Raw genomic sequence first — 24,901 nt, 5'->3', positions numbered from 1 at the left:
GGAAAACAGGAGAAGGTTTACACAAAAAAAATTACTAGAACAGCATCCAAAGTCATACATCAGGCTGGACATACTGTGCATAAATTAATCAGCTGTACAAGTTCCTCGAATTTTCCCCATTATAGTAGTCACTATAAAAATTCTATAATTTATAAGAGTTTGGATGTATGAACTGAAATATGGGGTCATCTAATTAGTGTTCCATCTCCAGTACTTGTAATTATATTCTAGCTACCTAAGTCATAGTCTCAAAAACATTTTACACAATGAATCACTTTGGAAGTGCAGCAATTGACATCCAGTTTTTATTCTTTTGAACACTGGTGATATCCTGCACTGTGAGCTTTGGTCCTTTACCTTACAATGGATTAGAGCACACATAGAAGTTGATATCAAGTTCTTTCACGTGGTTGCTACCAGAGAGGTTACAATGTCCATTCCAATAATGTACTGTACAGGACTAGCTTCAATCTGTCAATCCTCTTAGTATTGTTCAATTAGAGGTACCAGATTGGCTGGCAATGTGTTTGTTGCTCAGCCTGAAGTATCACAGACATGACTACAACAAATGCAGTTTTAAAACCATTTCCCAGCACCCAAATGTTAAAATGACAATTCATTGCATTTTTGTATATGAAAGGAAGAAAAGGCAGATAAGCTTGCAGTTACACAAAGCTTTTCACAACCACCAGGTGTCTCAAAGCACTTTATAGCCAATGAAGCACTTTCGAAGTGAGGTCACTGTAGTAATATACAAAATGGACAAGTACCTCCAGCCCATCTCATTTATGTTATTCACAAATGCCAACAATCTCTGTGCAGACTCGCCTTCCTACACACACTGCAACCACCTCAGTCTCCATTTGCATTGGATCTTCACTGCCTCCAAACGTAACCCTACTCCTTCCAGGCTTAAACCCATAGCGCTGCTGCTTTCTTGATCAGCCCCACTAGCCCAACACATCAACACTGCTTGTGGTCACTCAGCCTTCTCCTCAGGACCCATGTACTCCCTACCTCTGCCCAAGCCTCCCACTCTTTCCACTGTGTGCTTTTCCCTCTGGCCCACCTTCTTTCATCTGTGCATGCTCTGGCATTTCCCAGATTCATTCATAGCAGTTTATGTCTCCATTACAAACATCTCTGGAATGTTAATGTATCTTTCTAAAGGTGATAATTTTCCACATGTGGCTTTTAAGTTAATAAAACCGGCCAAGTGTTATTTGAGAGGTGGGGCATTCGTGCTGTATGAGAGACGAAACAGACGAAAAGGAGACATATAAAAAAAAAGAGGGAGAAAGAATGCAGTCAGGGAAAGAGAAGAAACTACAGAAGAGGGGTCAAGGAGGAGGAGAAGAAGTGGAAGACAAACATGAGCACGCAGTAGCAGGTAGAAAGAATTAGGGTGCAAGGAGGACACAATCAAAAATAGGTTATTTAATGCATGAGCAATGACATGAATTGTATGTTATAATATTCAATAAAATTCATATGACTCAGTGCAGAGTTATTATTTTCATCAACAAATGTGATGTTAGGTGTCAATAAATGAAGTGACATCTGTCCACAAGGCAAAAATTATGCTCCGTACTTTTCTATTTCTGGCTGGCCAGAACTCCCGTTTTGAAATGGTCAGAATCGGGACCACCAAATGCAGAACATTAAAAATGCAAAACACTGCAGAAACCGGAAATAAAAGCAGAAAACGCGGCTTCGGGTCTGACCTCAGGTCAGGCAGCATCTGTGGATAGAGAAACAAGAGTGAGTGAATGTTTCAGGTCTGATGAAAGGTCACCAACTTGAAATATTCAATCTGTATACAGATGCTGCTTGACCCACATTTTTCTGTTTTGATTAAAAACTCAATGAAGGCGAAAAGCCCTTGAATCTGTCACCACATTCTCTCGAGATTTAGCATTTCTTTGCAATCTGATCAATTGACTCATGACCTAAATTTGGACTCATGGTGGAAATTCAGGGAATGGATTTTTTTTTTAAATAAAAGGTTTCAAGTCGCCATATTTTGTATGAACCGCATTTTCAAAATGGCACATGTATAATTAAAGTTCAAAATGACCTTTAATTAAAGTCAGCGATACTTGAAACCATTGTGAGTTGTATAATGGAAGTTTCAAGCAGCTTTGTAAAGAATGTGCAATTTACGCTTGCCAGATTTTTGGGTAATAAACGTTTGTATTCGCATCTCGATGACTAATGCCTCTGGAATATTAACGTGAATCTTTCCAAGACTATATTTTCCATATGTGATTTTTCACAAAGTAGCTTCTCTTCTTTTCTGACAATGGCTGCAGGATAGAATGGTGCTGGGAATACGACATGTGAAAAAAGTTAATATTAAAAATTGCACAAATTGAGTGAAAAGGGATTTTTCTCATGAGCTCACAATGGAAAAATTTAGTCCGATTTACTCTGGAGTCCTGGATATGAGCCCATTTTATTCTGTCCCTTCCTTCCCCTTTCAGCCGTCTGAGCTTGTGAAAAGTGGCCTTCACAATAAGAATGTGAAAGAAGCCACAGGGAGAAGTAAAAACAGAAAATAAGACTTGTGCAATTCCAGCACTTTAATTATTACAGAGAAGTGGCAAATCATGTAAAAAAACACTATTTATAAATATCAATAATTTCATCCAGTGTACCATAACTATCAGTTGGGGTGGGGGGGTGGTGGTGGTGATTAAGTTTCCTAAACTGATTGTTTCACTTGGACTCTCTCGAACTGAAAATAGTTCGGTTTTCCTGATCTTGGGAAAAACTTTGGAAAAGTCTACACAGGAATGAGCAAGTCTTCCACGATTCCTTGAGGCTCCATGTCATATTTAAATATTTATAATACACATTAATAATGGTTAATGCACATAACCAGAGAGCATTTTTACACAGGCAGAAAATGGCAAGAGGAAGAATTTTTGCTCCAAGCTCTTTTACTGAAGCTACTGACACATTGCCTGCGCTACACAGTTCTGAAAAAGCCAGATGGTATGTCGTACCATCAATTAATTCTAGGACCTGCAACGATCCTCAACAAAGTTTATTTTTCTAACCAACTTTAAATTTTATTGCAGTCTTAGGCTGAAGGCACTGGACATGGCAAGACTATCGGCCCTGACAATATTCAACATTAACAATATTCCGGCAATAGCACTGAAGACTTATGCTCCAGAATTTGCCGTGCCCCTAGCCAAGCTGTTCCAGTACAGTTCCAATACTGGCATCTACCCAGCTATGTAGAAATTGCCAGGTATGCCCTGCACACAAGAAGCAGGACAAATCCAACCTGGCCAATTACCTCCCCATCAGTCAACTCTCCATCATCAGTAAAGTAATGGAAGGGGCCATCAACAGTTCTGTCAAGCTGCATTTGCTTAGCAATAACCGGTTCACTGATGCCCAGTTTGGGTTCTGCCAGGGCCACTCAGTTCTGGACCTCATTACATCCTTGGTTCAAACATGGACAAAATAGCTGAACTTCTAGAGGCGAGGTGAGAGTGAATGCCTTTGACATCAAGGCCACATTTGACAGAGTGTGGCATCAAGGAACCCTAGCAAAACTGGAGTCAATGGGAATCAGGGAGGGGAACTCTCCACTGATTGGAGTCATACCTAGCACAAAAGGAAGACGGTTGTGATTGTTGGAGGTCAGTCATCTCAGCTCCAGGACATCACTGCAGAAATTCCTCAGGGTGATGTCCTAGGCCCAACCATCTTCAGCTGCTTCATTAATGACCTTCCTTCCATCAGGTGGTCAGAAGTGAGCATGTTCACTGATGACTGCACAATGTTCAGCACCACTCGCAACTCCTCAGATACTGAAGCAGTCTATGTCCAAATGCAGCAAGACCTGGACATTATCCAGGCTTGGGCTGACATGTGGCAAGTAACATTCGCATCACACAAGTGCCAGGCAATGACCATCTCCAACAAGAGAGAATCCAACCATTGCCCCTTAATGTTCAATGGCATTACCATCGCCTAATTTCCCAATATCAGTATCCTGGGGCATCCAGAAACTGAACTGGACTAGCCATATAAATATTGTGGCTACAAGAGCAGCTCAGAGGATAGGAATAGTGCAATGAGTAACCCACCTCCTGACCTGACTCCCCAAAGCCTGTCCACCTACAAGTCACAAGTCAGGAGTGTGATAGAATACTCTCCCCTTGCCTGGATGAGTGCAGCTCCCACAAAACAAGCAGCTCAACACCATCCAGGACAAAGCAGCCCACTTGATTGGCACCACATCCACAAACATTCACTCCCTATACCACCAACACACAGTAGCAGCAGTGTGTACCCATCTACAAGATGCACTGCAAGAATTCACTAAGGCTCCTTCAACAGCACCTTTCAAACCCATGGTCACTACCATCTAGAAGGACAACTAGGGATGGGCAATAAATACTGGCCCAGCCAGTGAAGCCCACATCCCATGAATGAATAGAAATTGAAAATGTTGGAAAAAGCCAAGTTTTACTGAACCACCCATGGAGATGATTATGTGTGCCTCCAAAGTAGCAGAGTATCCTGTGGTACCTCAAAATGGAGTGGGGCATAGGTATAAAGTGGAGAGAAATACAGTTAACAGGAAAGCTGACCATTCCTGGACCTGTACACTCCTCTTTATTGTAACTAATGTCATTTCTGCAAGGGGAGAACCTCAAGGTTGGACGGGCGGCCCAGACAATTAGTTTAATTAGTTGTTAAATGGCCTTAACAGGCCTTTGATAGTTCGGCAGGCACGCAGCCGACTCCGGTGCGTGCCCTCCGAACTGAAGACCTGATTGATGCGCGATGACTTTGGGACGCATGCCCAACATCACCACGCATCATTTCACACATCAGCAAGCAGGGCCTGCCCCCGCAGGCCGACCAGGAGATTCAGGCCCAAGTAACAGATATTAAATCTCATCATAGTTTTGCTGGTTGGGAGACAAGGGAAAGCCCAACAACAGTTACCTTTGGGCTAGAGGGATTAGGGTGGGTGGAAAAAAAAAGCACAGAAGATACAGTAATGGGAGATAGGGATGGTGATGCACTGGCATGGAAGGGACAGAATGAGGGATGGCATAAGGAGTGTGGTTTGGGGGTGCAGGATGGGGGTATATGAAAAGGAATGGGCTGGGTATGGCATGAGATGGATGAAACGGTATTGGATGGGGACTTAAAGAAGTATTGTTGCAATACAGATGCTAATTTCACCACAAAATGTTTTGCAGGTTTCTGCAGGCTTCATGCAATACATGGTTGTGGACTGTTCTGGACAGACAAAAAAAAAAATACGAAGCATGATGAACAAGCCATCACATAACCCACACAATTCTACAGTATAGAGGGCAGCAATTTGGCTCAACTGTGCCTGTGCCAACTCTAGTACAACAATTTAGAAAGCACTCCACTGCCTGTCTTTCACCCTTTATCCCTGTATCTCTGCTTTAAATAGTTAATCTAATCTAGAGTTCCCTAAAAGATGCAATGGTGTCCTTTCAGGAGCAAATGTTGTATTTCCAGCCTTAAATCTTGCAGGCGTACCTGCATGTTAAGACCATGCCTCCATAAATATAATTTCAAACATGCAAAGCCAGCATGCTAAAATAGAGAATGCACCAGCATTTCTATTCATACCTGTCTTGTCTCATCAAGTTTCTTTCCATGCATTCTACGGATAAACCAATACATGTCGCACATTTTTTCCACAGACTACTTAGGAGGTTGCATCCTGCTTAGGGCCAAGATTAAGATCCCCATTAAAGAATCAAAGTGGGAGTGAAATCCAGCGTGAAGATTTCCAAGTGAAAAGTCAAGCAGAGTAGATAGTGACGGACAGGACAGGAACCTCCAGTCATTCTGATTTTATGTATGCCACATTTTTCCTTTATTCTTTCATGGGATGTGGGCATCACTGGCAAGGCCAGCATCTGCTGCCCATCCTTAATTGCCCTTGAACTGAATGGCTTGCTAGGCCATTTCAGAGGGCAGTTAAGAGTCAACCACACTGCTGTGAGCTTGGACTCCCATGTAAACCAGACCAGGCTAGGGTGGCAGATTTCCTTCCCAGAATATGCTAACTGATGCTGCAGAACAGCACAATCAAATTAAAACCTTAAAATCCAGAATAAAAGAGCAGATTATGTCGGCACTCAAGACACTGCTGGAACTGTACACTTGAGAACATGGAACCAGATCAGGTATGATAGTTGCACTTCCAACAGTCCTCTGGGACTCACTATGAAGGCTCATAGGTAAATGATGGCCACCTGGGAATGGGGCACATTGCTGGACACTAGAAGCTGGCATCTTTAGGAGAGGAGAGAATAAGTTAGTTGAGATAATTAAGTTTAAAAAAAATGCACAGTTCACATTGTTTATTGGAATTTGATGTAAAAAGCTGCCTTAACAATATTGCACAGCATTTTGTAGTACAGAGGCAGGGTGCTTAAAGAAAAACACACATACCCCATAAGATTACAAAAACAGAACAAATGCAATTTAACATTGGAAATTTAATACATCTCCAGCAGCTTTCTAAATGGCCATAAGCCTTCCATTGAAGTGCTACAGAACAAAGTACCTACTTTCCAGTGTTGCCAAAAGACTGACGGCATGGGTTTAAAATACTACATAGAAAGGTTGAATCTCCAGACAGTGTTACCTTTGTAGGTCACGCTGACAGCTGAAGTAAATTTTTCCACTCTCTCTCAAATAGTTCTTCAGACATGTTATTAGAATGGTTTCTTGCAGAGTGTCTGGCGTATGTCCAAGGCAAAGAGCCTGCCACCAGATGTCTTGATTAGCATTGGGATAACGTAGAATTGTTTTTGTTTGTGCTGAGATGGAGAAGTCATTAGTCATTACAGAATAATTGGGAGTGAATGGTCCAGAGCTTCCGCTAACTTGATAGGTTAAAGGCTGCTTTAGTCCATTTGAAGTTGAATCACTCAAATAGCAAATATGAGAAACTCTCCCCAAAGGCAGTCCATCAATCTGAACTCCATTTGTCCTTGCATGTCTATTAACGTTATCTCAATAATCCATACCCGGAAACGTGAATCACAAATTACAAAAGGTGTACACGTGCTGTTCTTACCCTCAGAAGCAGGAACGCTATGAGCTAACAACCATCCCTAAAAAAAGTGCTCCATAGTAACTGACCTATCTTAGTACTAAACTGCATTACAGAAGAAGCTATTGAATAGCAACTCAGGGAAACATAGACAAATACAAGCACGCTCCTGAAGTTAGAATGTGGATATGTTAAACATGTGCTACCACAAAAGTCCTGATCATGGGAACAGTTAAATTCAGACACTCACATTTCTCCCGTATACAAAACATGACAGCCGCACAAGAAACCCGACATAATAATACGTAGTTGAATGCAAAATACATGCAATGGCTTGTGAAAAGTGAGATATAGTCATTTTGTTTACATAATGCATAGAACGGCCCACGCCTTTTCTCTGTGCAGCTAAAGAACTGAACTATGAATTCAACACTAAAAATGACAAAAGCTCCATTTAAACTAAATCCGTACAGTCACTCCCAAAGTGCATCTTGTATGGTAGAAATAGAAACAACCACAAACTGTTTGGTTATTTACTTCACTCTTTTAATTTGGAGCTAGAACTCACTTTGGAAACCAAATTTAAAGCGAGCAGCAAGTCAGGGTATTCTCAATAGGCTGTTAAAATTTCTCAATTCCTATGATGTGATGCAGCAAAGAGCCTAAAACTAACAAAAGACCAGATCTTTTGCATTAATATATTAAATTTAATAAAAGGTTTCAAATTACTTCAAAAACTTCTAAGCACATCCCGGTCATTGAAATGGTTATGCAAAAGCATCACAATTCTCAATCCTCGCCTTAGAGGGTTTGATTTAGTTAGTGGCGCTTTGAGTCAGAAGGCTTGTGTTCCAAGGGCTTGAGCACAATCTATACTGGCACTACAATGCAGCACAGGGAGAAAATGCTGCATTCTAAGGAGGTGCCATCCTTCGCATGCGTTTATGCCAGAGGCTTTTTAACCCTGTTCAATGAATGTTAAAGATCACATGGAAATTTTTCAACAAAAAAAAACATAGCAACATGTTCTTGGTAATGTCCAAACCAACGTTCATCCCTCAGCCACCACAGCAGATTAACTTCCATGTTTGTTTAATTTGCTGTCCGAGAGACTTCGCTATGTGTATGTTGGCACTCACATTTGGCTACCTAACAAGATCACACTTCAAAAGTAATTAATTAGCTGTGAAATGCTTTGGGATCCTGAATTAGTGAGAAAGTGCTACCATACAGATGCACATTTTTCTTCATATTTCTTGCAACAGATTAGAGTGCTCCTAGATCATGCATTTTCTGCATTATTCTACATAAATGCAGAAGTGAAAATATAAGAGTTTCCATTTATACAATATTTTTATTGGAAAAAGTATTTCAGAGTAGCCTATGGAAGAAAATATTGGAGTAAAAACAAAAAAAAAATGCTGGTAAAACTCAGCAGCACTGCAAACATCCGCTGAGAGCGAAACTGAGTTAATGTTTAGAGTCCATACGACTCTTCTTCAGGAAGAGAGAGTCATACGGTCTCGAAACGTTAACTGTTTCTCTCTCCACCAATGCTGCCAGAGCTGCTGAGTTTTCCAGCATTTCTTTTCGTCTTTATTTCAGATTTCCAGCATCCACAGGATTTTGCTTTCATCTTAGAAGAAAACATTGGGCTCAGAAAGGAGAGATTAAGAGAGGGGGCCGAAAGCGAAATCTTGGTTAACACGTTTAGATCAGGTTTTTTTTTTAATAAAAAAATAGCTTGGCATTTTTTCCTCCTTAAACTCTTAAGGGAAATACAAATGAAATCATTTTTACAAGTTAGCAAAATGTATCAAATTATTAAGAATTTTTTAAACCAGTATGTAACTGAACTATACTCAGCGTGCCATTTTAGATCTTAGAAGGCCAAGATGATCAGCATACAAACAAGTGGCCAACAGGTTATTGATGTGGTAGCAATGTTTCTGTTATCGATCTCTGACAAGTGTTATGTAAAATACAGAACCCTACCTGGAGATATAGGAGGAAGTGCCTGTTTCAAAGTTTATTTGAATTACAGCCTGAAATCTAGATGAAATTTTTGCCTATCCTACTGCTTGGCGTTTTTTTTTTGGGGGGGGGAGGGGGGGGATGAAATAGTGATATACGGTTACAGCCTCATTACTGAAGCAAGACAGGCTACATAATATGCATTTTACAGTAACCACCCCATTCTGACCCTGGGAAAACTTAATGGACTCTGATACATATTTCCGAACTATACAGCTACTCTTTTCTGAAGTTTGACATCTCATGTTGCTCTGGTTTATTTAACTCTCATTTAAACCTCTGTATTCTGGCTGTGTTTTTCTTTTAAATTCAATTCTCCTTTACAACTTATCTAAGGAATTGCAGAAGACAACAAAAGAGTTGTATGAGGTACTTCTATGCATTTCATATGTTGTATTTCTACTCATGCAAATAAAATTCTAGCCCAGAAGCTGCCCAATCAATTTCAAGCCCCATTTAAAAGAAGATTCCCAGCCCTTGAAATATTTTCAGATTCATTAATATAGGCTTTGATTTGCCACCTTCTCTTGTAAAACTACATCCGGTGTATTTTAACTTTACTGCTCAAAAAACATGGAGCTCATGCCATCTTGAAAATAATTTCCACCTCCTCTCATTCATTGTCAATCTGCCTACTCAACAGTAGCAAGACGTCAGAGCTTGTGACAGGGGCTGAAGACAATTACTTCGCCATTGTCTTCGCCATTTTGGGTTGGTGACTTATCCACGACATGATGCTAACCAGCTTGTTCCAGAGGGCTAGAGCTGGATGGCAGCAGCACATACCATCTGTGAAAACTGGTCTCAAGCCTCCAAATAACTGCCACCATGCATAGAGAGGAATGGGAAGAGAATAAATCCTTAGAGCTGCTCAGACTTCCATGCTGTGACGAAAGATGGATGATTGTTGCCAAAGTACTAGCTGTTCTCAGATATGATGGGATGGAATCCAGACATTGCAGTTTCACAAAATGGACCAAAGGAGGGGGAGGGAAGCTGGTGGAACAGGTTCTCGTAATAAATGATACAGCTTTCTACAGAGAGGATGAGGAAAAATAAAACACCATAGTCACAGAATGACATTTTCATAACCAGTGTGAGCTGGGCAGAGCTGGACTGGAGGGATTGGAGCATGCAGTTTTGAGAAAGATGCACAGCAGTTTTCAAAGGTGACGAAATGTTCCGGGATCTTACAGAGACTGAACAAGTGAATAAGTCCCATCTTCAAGTGTCTTCATAACTAATCCCTCATCTCTGAAAATATTGGGTGAATTTATTTTTCCATTACTTTTATATTCATGACAGGCTGCCTTAAAACCATACACAGTATTCAAACTGCAGCCTAACCCAAGCTCTCATCATTGCACCAACACTTTTCTCCACTTTCCTCACCACAATACTGCACCACATCTCCAGCAAATTCCCAACAGACAGAGATAATCTACAGAACAGACAGGAAAATATTCAACATTCAATCCAAAACCAAAAATTGTTCCAACCTCATTCATAGAGCTTCAGTGTGCAGATTTGCACTCACTCAAACTGGGCTCCAGGTCATTGATGTCGACTCCTCCAAAGCATATGAGAAAAATCAGCCTTTCACTAAGCACCAGAAAATTAAGGTACTCTTCCAATCAGCTCCCACAGCAAAACACCTCACCCCACACTGCAGATTAAGGATCAATGGCAAGGTCCTTGAAAATGTGGATCATTTTCCATATCTCGGGAGCCTCCTCTCAATGAATTCAGACAGAGATGATGAAATGCTTCCAGTGTGCCAGTCCAGCCTTCGGTCAACTGAAGAAGAGTACCCCAAGTCCCGGATCTCAAATTGGAGACGAAGATCATGGTTTACCCGGCAGCAGTGACCCCACGATCCCATATGCTTCAGACTTGACAACCTACAGGAGGTACCTCCATGCACTGAAGTAGTACAACCAGAGGTGCCTGCACCAGGCACCAGATTCCCTCAAATCCAGTGCTAAAAAGGCAGTTCAACAGCAGCAGCACCCTCCCCCAAACCAACCAGCCCAGCCAAAAGAAGCTAGTTACTCTAAAACAGCTCCACTGGACAGGACATATCATTTGTATGTCTGACACCAGACTCCTGAAGTAACTGCCCTACTCGGAACTCGGTCAGAGCAGGAGACTCCCAGGAGGACATCAGAAACACTTTAGGGACGTCCACAAAGCATCAATAAAGAGGTCAAACATCCCTGCTGGTTTGTGGGAGACCCTGGCTTGTCACTGGCCAAAATGGAAGGTACATTTGGGAAGGCACCAAGCACACAGAGACTTAGTCAAGTACGTGCAGGGATTAAGTCAAGCTGCCAAAGGGAGTGCATAAACCTCCAAACACCCCACCTACCCGACTCTTCACTCACCACCTGCCCACATATAGCTGTATGCAGCTCACATATTGTACTACACCATCTCAAATACTTTCCTTTATCGGGCGAGATACAGAATACAAAAGCAGGGGCTTAGTGCTGGAACTGTATAAAACACTGCTTAGGTCAGGCCACAGCTGGAATTGTGTACACAGTTCCGGTCACCACATTCCAGAGTAATTATGTCCTTTCTGTAGAGAGCACAGAGGAAATTTACAAGCATGTTGCCCGAGCTTGAAAACTGCAGCTATAAGATTGGATAGGCTGGGGTTGTTTTCCTTGGAACTGAGGAGGTAGAGGAGTGACCTGATTGAGGTGTACAAGATGAGGGGCCTAGATAGAGTAGTCAGGGATGACCCATTTCCCCTACTGGAGATGTCAATTAGCAGGGGGCACAGATTTAAGGTGATTGGTAGAGGGATTAGAGGGGACATGAGGAAAAACTTCACCCAGAGGGTGGTGGGTGTTTAGAATTTGCAGCCTGGTTTGGTGGTGGAGGCAGAAATCTTCAACAGGATCTGCACCTGAAGTGCTGTAACCTGCAAGGCTACGGGCTGGGTGCTAGAAGGTGGGATTAGAATGGGCAGCTAGTTTTTTTTAAAATTCTCTTTTAGCCAGCACAGATACAATGGGTTGAATGGTTTCTACACCATAACTTTTCTATGGTTCTAAGCCATCGAACCAGAGTGGAAGCAAGTCATCCTCAATCCTGCGGGACTAAGAGGCAGTACTCAAACTGCAACCCAACTTAAAACTCTTAAACAAGTTCCACCGTATTCCCTAACTTCTGCATGCTATGTCTCTATATAGAGATGAAGGACTAGGTTGGTATTTTTTAATGGTATGCAAGTTCTACAGGTGACATTGTGCACCTGTAGAGTTTTATCCCATTTCCTGGAACACACCAAAAAAAGTAAACAAGTGTAGCAGTATAATCCCTTGAGGAATAATGGCAACATCCTAACAAGCAGCGTCTCTGGCAGCACATAAGCCCGAGAGAGGATCCAGTTTATAAAATTTTAATCCCCATTATTTGAGTACATAGCAATTCTAGCACAGGCAAAGGTTATGGGGACCCAGCAGGAAAGTGGGTTTAAGGCTATAATCAGATCAGACGTGATCTTATTGAATGACGGAGCAGGGTTGAGGCGCTGAATACCAAGGGGCTTGCAAATCCTGACTTGATTTTATAATTACCACAGATATTCTAAAAGCACTAGAACCACAAGTGCAGTTCACTGACTTTTTTTTTCCTCCAATTAGCTTTCTAGCCCAATTCAACTCAGGATGTTTTATGAAAAGCACAAGTTACAGACTTGGATGAACGAAATTCAGTGAGGCATCTGGTTCTCATCTCTCAACTTACCTTCGATGCCAGGCAGTCATACTGTGTCAAACACTGCATACTTCAATAATAAGTGTTCTTTTTGAGTTTCAGTTCAAGTTCTTTTTGTTAAATTAACTGTAAAAAGGTGGTCAGAAAATTCAAGTTAGGCTGCTACCTCAAACAATACGAAAAAAAACAGGCCTGACACTCCCGCTACAAAATATAGGCACCACCTATTTTACATTAGAGTAATGGAATATTCTAGAATACTAGAAATGAAACTCCTGCTTCTAATACTGTTACCATCTATTCACTATTTAGTGGGGGAAAATGTCAAAGTTTAAAAGATCACTCCTTTGCCCAGGTGATTTAAATTTCACAAGAGTCAAAACAGTGACTTTCCCCTCGGCTAATTGGAGTAATATTTTCAGGTTTTGTTTAAACCAGTGAGTTTCTGAACTTCTTGTTTCTATTGCACACTTAATTACTCATTCAAGGATTTCCAAGTTTTGTTTTTTTCCTCCCTTTAATTGGACCATTCCCGACTTCCGCAGCCAATATCATGGTGCAGAATGTCGAGAGAATGGAGTGTCTCTTAGCAACATCTGCAATACGATATTCTTCCAGTCTGCTGATGGCAGAACCCTCTGGAAATTTCACAGTTCTCCCCATGGTGCCATACAGATTTAGTTCAATACCTTTACTAACGTCAAATACATTCCCATCATCTGGCATTTGGATTATTTTAGCAAAGTCTTTTCTTTACTCTTAAAGTGGTTCATCATGACATGACCGTAGGAAAAGACGTGAAAGTTGCTTGGAAATTTAATAGCAGAGCTTAAATACAGGACAGACATGCATGTGCGCACACACACACTTGGATTCACTTCCCATTCCGACTGAGGTAGACCTGGGAGCTGCTTCTTTCCCCTGTTCCAGAGAGTGGAAGACAGTGACAAACCACCAATACCAAAGGCTGCCAAAAAAGAGCCTATGACCCACCTTCAGGCAGCACATACTTGAAATGAATATGACGGAGACACCCTTATGATAAAAGGAGACAAGGAAGACAAAATTATATCTTTTTTTTAAAAAAGCCATTCAAGCACTTCCTACTCGGGTCACTTTGTCCTAAAATGTTTTTTCCCCCCTCAACACTTCACTGACTAAACTTCACACATCCAAAAAACATTTTATCCACAGCAGAAAGCTAGTTGTGTGTTTGTGTATTGGGGGCAAGGGGGAAAAAATGACAAATAGCTAGCATTCTAACTGCAAAAGGTTCCCTAGACATTAATGATCTATGTGGATGGACTATATAATAATGTGCAACACATATCATGTACGTTCAAGTGTCACCATTGTTTGTTCTCTACTCAGAGCTGAATCAATGAAGTATACACACCAAATGAACTGGAGGGCAACTGCAATAAAAGCTGCTCTCTGTTGTCTCAAAACTCATTTTTTAAAAAAGGAGCTTATGTTAAATAAGAACTTAATTGCATAACCTGACAATACAAAGCATTAAAAAGGTGATGCCATAGTTCTGTTGTGTACCAGAAGTACAAATATATCAAAGTTTAAATTTGCCCACAAGGACATATTCTTTTTTATGGCATCTGGCTTCAGAAGTGACACTTAATCAACCATCTTTACCCCACTGTCATTTGTTTTGTTTGCCTCTTAGGTCAGCCAACCATGTACATTGTCCATTCCAAAACCATGAATGCATGAATAGCCTCAAGTCATCCAGCTTGCTGAAATGGATCTACTTTTAGAACATCCGAACATTCAGAGGACTAACCTCAGCACCATTTTGACAAATAAATATTATGGTTAAAGAGTTATAAATCAACAAAATTAACCAATTGAGTCTTGATGCTGTAATCCAGGGAGAAGTTACAAATATTCCATTGAGAAAAAAAAATTGAAACATACACCATTCTACACCCAATTGCCACTGTATTCCCGAATTCTAAAATGCCAATTTACATGAAACCCACTTTTTGGGCTCCCAAGTTGAAATAAAAACAGAAAATGCTGGAAATACTTAACAGATTTGGCAGCATCTGTGGAGAGAGAAACAGAGTTAACGTTTCAAATCTGTCTGACCCCTCTTCAGAAATGTGAGGGGCTTTATACTGTTGAAGAGGGGTGGTGGAGCAAAATAGAAGGTCAGGGATATGTGGGGGCTCAAAGAAATTTGACAAAGACGTCATGGACCCAAGACAAAAGGGACTGGTAATGAAATTGAAAATTGAAATAATTGGTCATTGAAATATTGGATGGATTTCTTCTGTTCTCCACAACAAACTGTTAGGGCTGGAACAGAGATCAGTTTATAATGAAACACACCCAACTGGCCAAAGGACTATAGCACCTCAAAGCCATTTTCTGGGTTTTGTGGCTCCCATGTGTGAGTAGAATCAAAAAAAAAATAAACTTGCAGATCAAGCTAGGGTGCCAGACTTGTGCCTTAGATAGAAATGTTAACATTTAACTAGTAGATTAATCAGCACCAGCAAGGCTGCTCACCGAACCATACACTGGATGCTTCACTAACACCTGGCAGCCAGTGCTTACAACTGACGTGCAGACTTGACGTGTTTTATGGAAGTTACCTCTTAAATGAATAGTTGCTGTTATAATGATTGTCACATGACATTTTTAAAAAAATTATCCTGCCTGTTATGCCTTTTGTTGCTAAAGAATGATCCGATTATAACAAAAGGTTCTTACTGGGATAGGACGAATCATTGCAATGCCTTGCGAAGTGAAATTTTATGACCTACTCGCCAATTTTAATATACAATAGGCTTGCATTTCAAACTGAAGTTAATACAATGCTGAAAACAAGCAACTTTATGCACACTGACGATTGCAACTCAAGATATATTTTTCATCAAAGTACAGTGTAATTCTGGCAATCTAACATGTCAATTTTTTTTTAAAAATGTGTTCTTGGGATGGGAGCATTTCTGGCTAGGCCAACATTCGTTGCCCATCCTTAATTGCCCTCAAAGTGGTAATAGCGAGCCACCTTCTTGGACTGCAGTCCATGTAGTGTAGATACACCCACAATGCTGTTAAGGAGAGAGTTCTGCCTAGGTTGATGCCACGGTCCATCCAATTTTATTCTTATTCAGCTTTGTTGTGGCAATTTGAAACAACTGAGTAGCTTACTAAAGGCAGTTAAGAGTCAACCAGGTTACTGAGGGTTTGGAGCCACATGTAGCCAGACCAGGGTAGACCAGTTTTCCTCCCCCGGAGGACATTAGTGAACCAGATGGGCTTATATAACAATCCAGTATCTCCATGATCACCATTAATGAGACCAGCATTTCATTTCAGATTTATTAATTAAATATGAATTCCCCCAGCTGCTGTAGGTGTTGAACTCATGTCTCCAGAGTCTGGAACTCTGGATTACTAGCCCAGTAAAATTATCACAATGCTTCCATCCCCCTGAAGTACATGTGTATATATAAAAAAAAGTGTGGGGGCAGAAGCAGCAATTTTTAGTACAAAGCTCATACTTTGAAAGGCAAACTATAAATATTGTACATCAGCCATTTTAAATTAATAATTAGTAAAACCAAAGCAGATGCAAGCTTAATCTGTTTTTCAGTAGCTCAGTGCTACTCTGCATTCTTCATTACACCCTGAAGAAGTAACACAGTGTTCACAGCTCAAACAGAGTGTACATTTTTATCATGTGCTGTAAAGTTCAGTGACTTTAGTCTCCTCTGGTCTTCAGAAATGGATGCAAGTTTATTTGCTGATATCTGCTGTCATTATGAATGAGGCCATTGTTCAGTGTAATTTAGTAATTACTAAAGGTTTTACTAGGTGATAATCAGTAGCTTGATAAGTAAAGAGAGCACCCTTCAAAGTCCCACCTCCTCCATTCCACCCAGGGAGATTACAAATAAACGAAAGCATTGTCTTTTTGAGTTATTTATCAGCATAACTATTACAACCCTTCGAACAGTTTAGGTACACAGGAATACGACCCAAAAAACATTTTGGAAAAGCAGCTGTAAACAGCCAAGTACATCCTTAAAATCGGTGCGTGAGTTCTTGATAGATGTTTGCAGTTCACTGTATTTTTGGCATAACACAACCAACTTACTTTCTTTGCACTCTGTACGCAACGCAACTCAAGAATCACAAGTGACAAAAAGGCCTACAAGCGAATTTGACACCCACGCTTCACAATTGATCTTTCCACATTGCTGGATAAGTGGGATGGGATTTCTCAACTGGCTGAAGATGGCAGCTGCATAAACTCAAGACAAATATTGCCATAACATCAGTAACATTTGACAACATAATGGAGAGAGTCTAGCAAGGCAACACAGCCTCTTAAATTCTAATCTTTCAAAACTAGAGCTGCACTTTGCCCCAGTGGGTTAAACCCTGGGAATCTAACATTTTTGAAATCACAAATACATAACAAGAAGGAATGCAAAAACTCCATGCAGCAACGACGGAGCTGAAAGTACGTGAGCCCAACCAAGTTCTAATTAGTGGAAGCCAGGCTGTATAAACAAAGAAAATCCTGGAGATTTTGTACAAGCTTCAATCAACAGATTTCAGTTCTTTTTATGACCATGGGAGGAGTGTAGTAGCGGAATGCATTTTGCGAAGCCGGATGAAATAAGCTTCCCGCTTGCCTAACCAAATAAGTCACCACTTAGAGACTTGAGGCTGGGTGGTACACTCTCCCCCTTTTATACCTCCGGTACCTCTAGACAGGTCTGCCACTTTTATCTATTTTTAGCAGAGGTGTAAAAATAGTGAGCACACACCCAAACAGTGTGCTAAAGTAGAACTGAGCCTAGGCACAAGTTGGGAGGGAAACAGTCACCTTACTGCACCGTCTAAGTCCTTGCACAGTATAGCTTTACTACTACCGTCAACACCCCTTTGTCCTTTTGTCTACGACATCTTTGACAGTCTCTTCTTGGCCTCCACCTATCACTGGCCCTCTATCGAGCTCTACCTCTCCCACCCACTTCTGCCAGCTTATACTTCACCTCATTTCTATATTTCTTAGTTCTGATGAAGAGTCATACGGACTCCAAACGTCAACTGTATCCCTCTCCGCAGATGCTGTCAGACCTGCTGAGTTTTTCCAGGTATTTTTGTTTTCGTTCTAGCTTTACTGCTAATAGACCTGAAGAGAACATTTAGTGGCAACAGCAGGAGTTTAGGAACCATTTTGGAGGGGCTGCTTCTTCCCCACAACCCACCAGCCCCATCCCCCACCAAAAAAACTAAGCTGATCTGAAAACCATCATTCGGAATACTACTTTTAAAGAAATATTTGGTTCTTGTTACACCACTAGCTTAATTTTGGAATATAGCATCGACAATGTTATCTTTCCCTACTGCTGGCTTTCACGCACGTATTAAAACAGGGCTTTAAAATTCACACAAATGTATTAAGCTTTCAATCTCTTATCTCACCAATGTTGCTTCAGACTTTGGTCTCAAAATGGTAATATATTAAGTAAAAATCAAAAAACTGCAGATGCTGGAAATCCAAAACAAAAACAAAAATAAGTGGAAAAACTCAGCAGGGCTGACAGCATCTGCGGAGAGGAACACAGTTAACGTTTCGAGTCCGTATGACTCTTCAACAGAACAGTTAACAGATTAATATATTAAGTACCTTTTTTAAAAAAGGGTCTTCATACAATGATTGACACGAAGCATTCAAATCTTGATCAGAAGATGGCAGCTACCTGCAGCACCCTGATCTCATGTTATGTCACATCTTGCAACACTTACATAAGACCTTTATAGCAAAGAGTGCTTCACAGCAATGTTATCAAACACAATGCGCTACAGAGCCTCATAGAGATGTCAGGGCAGATGACAAAAAAGCTTGGTTTTAAGGAGCATCTCAGAGGAAGAAGAGATAGCAAGCTGGAAAGGTTTAGGGAGGGAATTCCAGAGCTTAGGGGGCCAGGCAACTGGAGGCACGGTCACCAACGGTGCAGCTATTAAAATTGGGCACGTGCAAGAGATCACAACTGGAGAAGGACAGAATTTTAGGAGGGTTGTAGGGTTGCAGAAGATAGAGAGAAGGGCGAGGGCACAGAGGAACATCAAAACAAAAATGAGATTTCAAAAATAAAACAAATGAGGTGTTGCTTAATCAGGAGTTGACATAGGTCAGTGAGCACAAACATGCTTAATGCAAGTTAAGACATGATCTTCATTTGGGGTGACCTCAAGTTTACAGAGGGTAGAATGTGGGAGACCGACCAGGAGTACATTGAGAATAGCCAGGTCTAGGGGTAGCAAACGCAGGGAAGAGGGTTTCAGCAGATGAGCTGAGGCAGGATGCAGATGGAGTAGGAAATAGACAGTCTTAGTGATAAAACAGATATGTGGTCAAAACTTTATCTTGGAATCAAAGATGACACCAAGGTTAGAAACAGGCTGGTTCAACTACAGAAAGTTACCAGGGAGAGAGATAGAGTTGGATGCTAGAGAACAGAATCTATGATGGAGACTGAAGACAATGGCTTTGTTGTACCCTTACTTAGTTGCAGGAAATTTTGGCCATCCAGTAGTGGATGTTGGACAAGCTGCCTAACAATTCATAGACAGTGGACAGGTCCAGAGAGGTGGAGCTAACAGTGCTGGATGTTGTCAGCATAGATCTAGAAACTGTACTTTCGGGTGATGTTGTCGAAGGGCACATGCGGATGGGAATTAGGAAAGGGCAGAGATCATTTGGGAACAGAAGCCATTGCAGGTGATTCTCTTGTGTACTCAAGCAAATCAAAGGCTGCAGATGGGTTAAGGAGGAATAGCTTACCTGTGTCAGTCACACAGAATGCCATTTGCAATTTTGACATGAGCCGTTTTGGCACTGTAACGATGTGGAAATCTGATTGGAGGATTTAAATATGGAATTGGGAAAGACAGGCATGGATTTGGGAAGAGATAACACATGTAAAATTTCTGTGGAGGGAAAAAAAAGAGGATGGAGATAGAGCAGTAGTTTGCAAGTATGGAGGGGTCAACAGTTATTCTCTTTGGGGAGATTTTTTTTTGTAGCAGGTCTGAAGGAGGGAGAACTGTCAACAATCAGCTAATGTAAGATCAAGGGAGGGAAGTTGGATGGTCAGCAGTTTAGCTGAAATTTGGTCAACGGCCCAGGAGGTGGGTCTCATGGGGAGGATGAGCTTGCAGAGGGTATGATGGGAGAGAAACTACAGAAAAATACAAGTTCAGGGCTGGGAGAGGGTTGGGGGGTGCCCTGGAGAAGGTTTGACCAGGTGGGCTAGGGGAAGGAACAGAAATGGTAGAGGCAGCTGGTCAGATGGTCTTAAATCATAGTGAAGAAGTGCGTGAGGTCCTCAAACTTGGTGTTCGAGGTGAGGGTAGAGGAGACAAGGAAGAGGGGTTTAAGAACTTGCACATTTGCAGCCAAGAGCTCTTGTACTTTTCTGCATTTCAAAAAGGAAAGAAGGGGCCTATTCAGTTTCCAAACTCGAGACTGAAAGCAGGGGCTCATTCTATTGTAATGGATCTTTGACTCAATTATTTTGCCCTTCATTAATATATAAATCTACAAAAGTGCAACTCCATTTTTCATCATTCTTTCATGGGACATGGGCCAAGTTTTGTTGCCTATCCCCAACATGTTGCCAAGTCCTTGAACTGAGTGGCTCGCTCGGCCATTTCAGAGGGCAGTTAAGGGTCAAGCACATTGTTGAGAGTCTGGAGTCACATGTCAGCCAGACCAGGTTAAGGATGGCAGATTTCCTTCCCTAAAGGACATTAGGGAACGATCGATGATAGCTGTCATGGTCACCATCAGAGACGATCTTTATATTCCAGATTTATTTACTGAATTTAAATTCCACCCGCTCCATGGTGGGATTTGAACCCATGTCCACAGAGCATGAGCTTGGGCCTATGGATTACCAGTCCAGTGGCTTTAACACTACGCCACCATCTCCCCAGATTAAAATTGAAAAAGTGGATCAATTTGTTCAGTGACCTACATTATCAGTGTCATCTGAAAAAGTATTCAATGAGAGCCATCCATTCCAGCAGAGGCTGGAACAGTCAAGGACAATTTACTCCTAAACCATTCATCAGACATCACCAGCACATTTTATGGGATTCTTACTCATTTCTTAGGATTCAGAACAGTCAGTGATCAATCCCACGTGTATCCCCTTTCTCGCTATGCACTGGAGTGCAATTACTTTCCACAGATCCAAGTATTCTTTTTAATGCCTCACGCAGTCTTCCCTGACTTTGGAAGGATAGCATAATAAAGACTGTAATATTTGGGGTGGGGGAATAAAAATCTAAGAAAAAGTTCTGTCGAGCAGAACCAATACAATTCACGTACCAGGACAGTGGTCTCTGCGAAAGTCATCGTAGTCCTAGAGGGCCACAGGCTGCTCTCTCATCAGAGAGACACAGCTGGTGCGGAGTTTAACCCGAGGGTCACCACTCCTCAGGTGAGGGGCGAGGTTGAGAATGCAGGGCCTTCATGGAAGACCTCAACTGACATGGGAACTGAACCCCGCACCATTGGCATTACTACTGCATCACAGACGTCTAGTCAACTGAGGAACTCACATCCATATGAAAGTATTTCATGGTACAGAGAAAGAGAACCCAGAAGAGTATGCATGTGTACGTGTGTTAGGTCACTTGGTTAGGAGGACATTAAAATCAGTGAAAATAGTAAATTTATTACAGATCTTTGGGAAAATGCATAGTAAGCACATGGAATGATCTACCAGGTTTGAAACATCCTGCTAGATCTGAGCAAGTTGAAATGCTGGAGTGGTAAACTCTTCTCTGATGTCCTTATATGGTAAATTTGCTCTGGTGTGATGTGCTTCGAGATGTTAAAAGGCACTTCAGAATCACGTGCTTCCTTTAAAGAAAATATGGATTACCCAGTGTCCCTTACACAACAAGCAGCATTACAGAAAGCAGAAAGTCTAATCACAGTGCTCTTGTTAATAAAATGAGCAATGGGACCAATGGAACAGCCACTATGGACCAGCCTCGATCATGGCTGAGTGATTCGCTTGCAGGGAGCCATGAACTAGTTCCAAGATGTTCTGCAGGATGCCGTGACTTTCAAAAATTGGAATTTATCTAAAAAGATAAAAAAAGGTAGAACAAAAGCGGGGGGGGGGTGTCAGTATTTTAATTCTGAAATACTTACCTATTCATTGTCTCATTGTTCCTAAAAAAAAAACTGCTTGCAAGCAAAATGCTTAAGATCAATAGACCACTTGCAAAACCAATATACTGCACAATGTGGTTGTATATTACAGCCACTAATGCGGATTGGGCTTTATAAGCTGAGCTTTTATCTGTGATCCATTTTAACTCAGTTATGTCAAAAACAGCAGATGACTGCAGACTAGCAGCAGACTAAATTTTCAAGATCAGGGATTGCTGCATCGAATTCTCATTTAAGTCTGGATCATGATTAAAAATAATCTGTATAAACCAAACTTTAGCAAAATGCTGACATGCGATGGCTTCAAGCTGAATTAGTCGCAGAATCCCTCAATTAACACGACAGCAAATGCACCCCTCACTCCCACCAACACCCACCCACACCCCCCCCCTCCCCCGCAAGCAGCACTAAATCAAAACTCCTCATTCAAATCACACAACCCCATTCTTCACCAACACTATTCACACGCTCCCACAGCTCGGATTCTCTCTCCCTCCCAACTCTTTCCTCTGGTTTTGCTGAATAAAAAAGGGGTGGGGGGGGGGGGGGGGTTTAAAAAAACGGACAAAAGTCACGTCGACGAATTTGGTCTCCACTCCCCAAGGAATTTGCAGCAAAAGAAAACATCAAAGGGCCCTGGCGCCTTCAGACAATGGAACTGGAAATGGAAGAGACCCTGAGAAGCGCTTTCTCCCCAACAATGCGCAGGCATTGTAACCTGACCAAACACTGGGTTCTGACTTTAATACATGCAACAATACCAAAAAAAACCATGGTGAGCGTTCTGCATTTTCGTTAAATAATGAAAAAAAAACGCCAATTTTACTTCAAGTGACCGTTATCTTTTGCGAGCAGGGGGATTTTTTTTTGAATGAAACTATTCTTCCTACGTCACGAACAAAAAGTTCGAGGACAGCCGTTCGCACGGGGAAGGGGACACATCTTGAACTGACCCACCGGCATGGTTGCATCGGTTTCTTTTTACCTTGTTTCGCACTTCGGCGGTGAGCCCGTACGCGGGACCTCTGTTGAAGTGAGCCATTGTGTGGATGGATGCAGCGGACGAGAGAGCGCAACAGCGCGTTCGAGAAGCCCGGCCGATGGAACGCTGTGTTATCGCGCTGCTCCTGGTCCAACGTTCGAAACCCGCCCCGATGGAACGCCGTGTATCGCGTGGCTCCTGGTCCAACGTTCCAAACCCGCCCCGATGGAACGCCGTGTATCGCGCGGCTCCTGGTCCAACGTTCCAAACCCGCCCCCCCCCTCTCTCTCTCTCTTTCTCCTCCCTGCTCCTCGCGCAGACACTGCCTCTCATCCAGTACAATGCAAAATCCCCCAGCTTTAACTCCCCCTTCCCCTTCTGCTCCCCGCGATTGGAGCAGCCGCCCGACCAATCGGCTGCCCAGCCTTTGTCTCGCCCTGAAAGACCCTCACCCCGCCACGCCCACAGGGAGATCCTTGAGGAGAGAAAGCTGGAGGGGAGTCAGTCTGTGTGTGTGTGTACTTTGAGACCAGGGGCAGAATAGCCTGTCTACCCCATTGAGCATCCAGGGACAGACTACTGCTACAACCCAGCGATAATTAAGAGCCAGGCTGGGAGTGTGGGGACAGGCAAATCCAGTACCCACCCCGGAGAATTAAAGGGATTTTTTTCTTTCCCCTTCAGAATTCAGGATGCTCCTATGAAGAAAATAAGCTTATTGTTTAGCAATCTTATTCCCAGCAGATCTTTGGTTCTGCAGGTTTTATTCTACGGAGAAAATCCACTGGGTTATCTGCTTTCCCTGCGTGGATCCTGTTCAGTTTTTTTATTGAATCAAACATTCCCAGATAAACTTCATATCATTTATTTTAATTGTAATAAATGTTGAAAGTGAATCTGCTGAAAATGGAATGCTGAATTTTATTACTGGACAATTCAGGGTATATGCCCTGCAGAAACTGAAGAGTGATTCGATAAGACACCTACTCGAGTACTGTGTCCCACGTTGGTCACAAAATCTTGAGGAAGGCACGATATTCAAGTCATGCAGCAGACAGAGGACATTGGTCCTTATTGAGAGGTATACAGAAAAGACCAATAAGAATTAGGGATGAATGGAGAGAAAAGGTTAAAATATCAGTCTACAACCTAGAGAGAGATGAGGATAAAGGAAAATCTCCTTAAAGTTTGTAAAACAATAAATGGCGAGAGAAAATCCTGACTTTACTTTCATATAAAATGGGATAAAAGGATTAGAGGTCATAAAATGGTTAAAATCACATTTGGAAAAAGTATTAGCAGAGATATCTTCATAGTGGAAAGATTGTATTTGTACACTGTTTCATTTCAACTTATAGAAAGGTCTCCAAATGCCTCATGTACAAGAAACTACAATGAAATGCATTTGCTGACAGGCCAAGCAAAATAACAAAGTAATTGTGCAGAAAAATAAACCAATCATTTTTTGTCGTGAGTATTGGCTGAGAAAACAATGCTGGGAAAGATAAAGGGAGGATTTCCTTCCCTTCTTCAAACAGTACCCACTGGACCTTTAATATCGATCTGAACTACTGGAACAGCCAGGTTGTCTCTCTATTTAACATTTCATCCAAAGTATAAAACCATTACAAATGAAAAACTCACTTTGCACTGCACCCAAATGTCAACTTTATACTGTAAAACTCATGTGTGGCCCTTGGGCATTTTAGATGTAGGAATACTGGATTAGCAGAACTTACTGTTTAACAGTCCCATTACCTTTCATTATCATATTTTCAATGAATTGAAATTTTTAAATTTTAGTCATTATTGTTTTATATGTAGATGGGGCCATCGATTTGCACGTGGC

At 41.7% G+C, this 24,901-nt stretch overlaps 1 protein-coding gene across 1 annotated transcript in view; it reads right to left on the bottom strand.

Moving 5' to 3' along the window:
- Nucleotides 1–23,376, bottom strand: part of cnn3a (calponin 3, acidic a) — a 70,644-nt gene extending 47,268 nt beyond the window's left edge. Inside the window, exon 1 of the mRNA XM_041208136.1 lies at nucleotides 23,056–23,376. Coding sequence (XP_041064070.1) covers nucleotides 23,056–23,112 — 57 coding nt within the window. The 5' untranslated portion in view covers nucleotides 23,113–23,376. The remainder of the gene's footprint in view (nucleotides 1–23,055) is intronic.
- Between the last annotated feature and the right edge of the window lie 1,525 nt (nucleotides 23,377–24,901).

The sequence above is a fragment of the Carcharodon carcharias genome, chromosome 16, assembly GCF_017639515.1.
Source record: "Carcharodon carcharias isolate sCarCar2 chromosome 16, sCarCar2.pri, whole genome shotgun sequence".
Classification (NCBI taxonomy): Eukaryota; Metazoa; Chordata; class Chondrichthyes; order Lamniformes; family Lamnidae; genus Carcharodon; species Carcharodon carcharias.
Note: the sequence above shows the minus strand (reverse complement) of the source record. Positions and strands in the feature narration are given on the sequence as shown.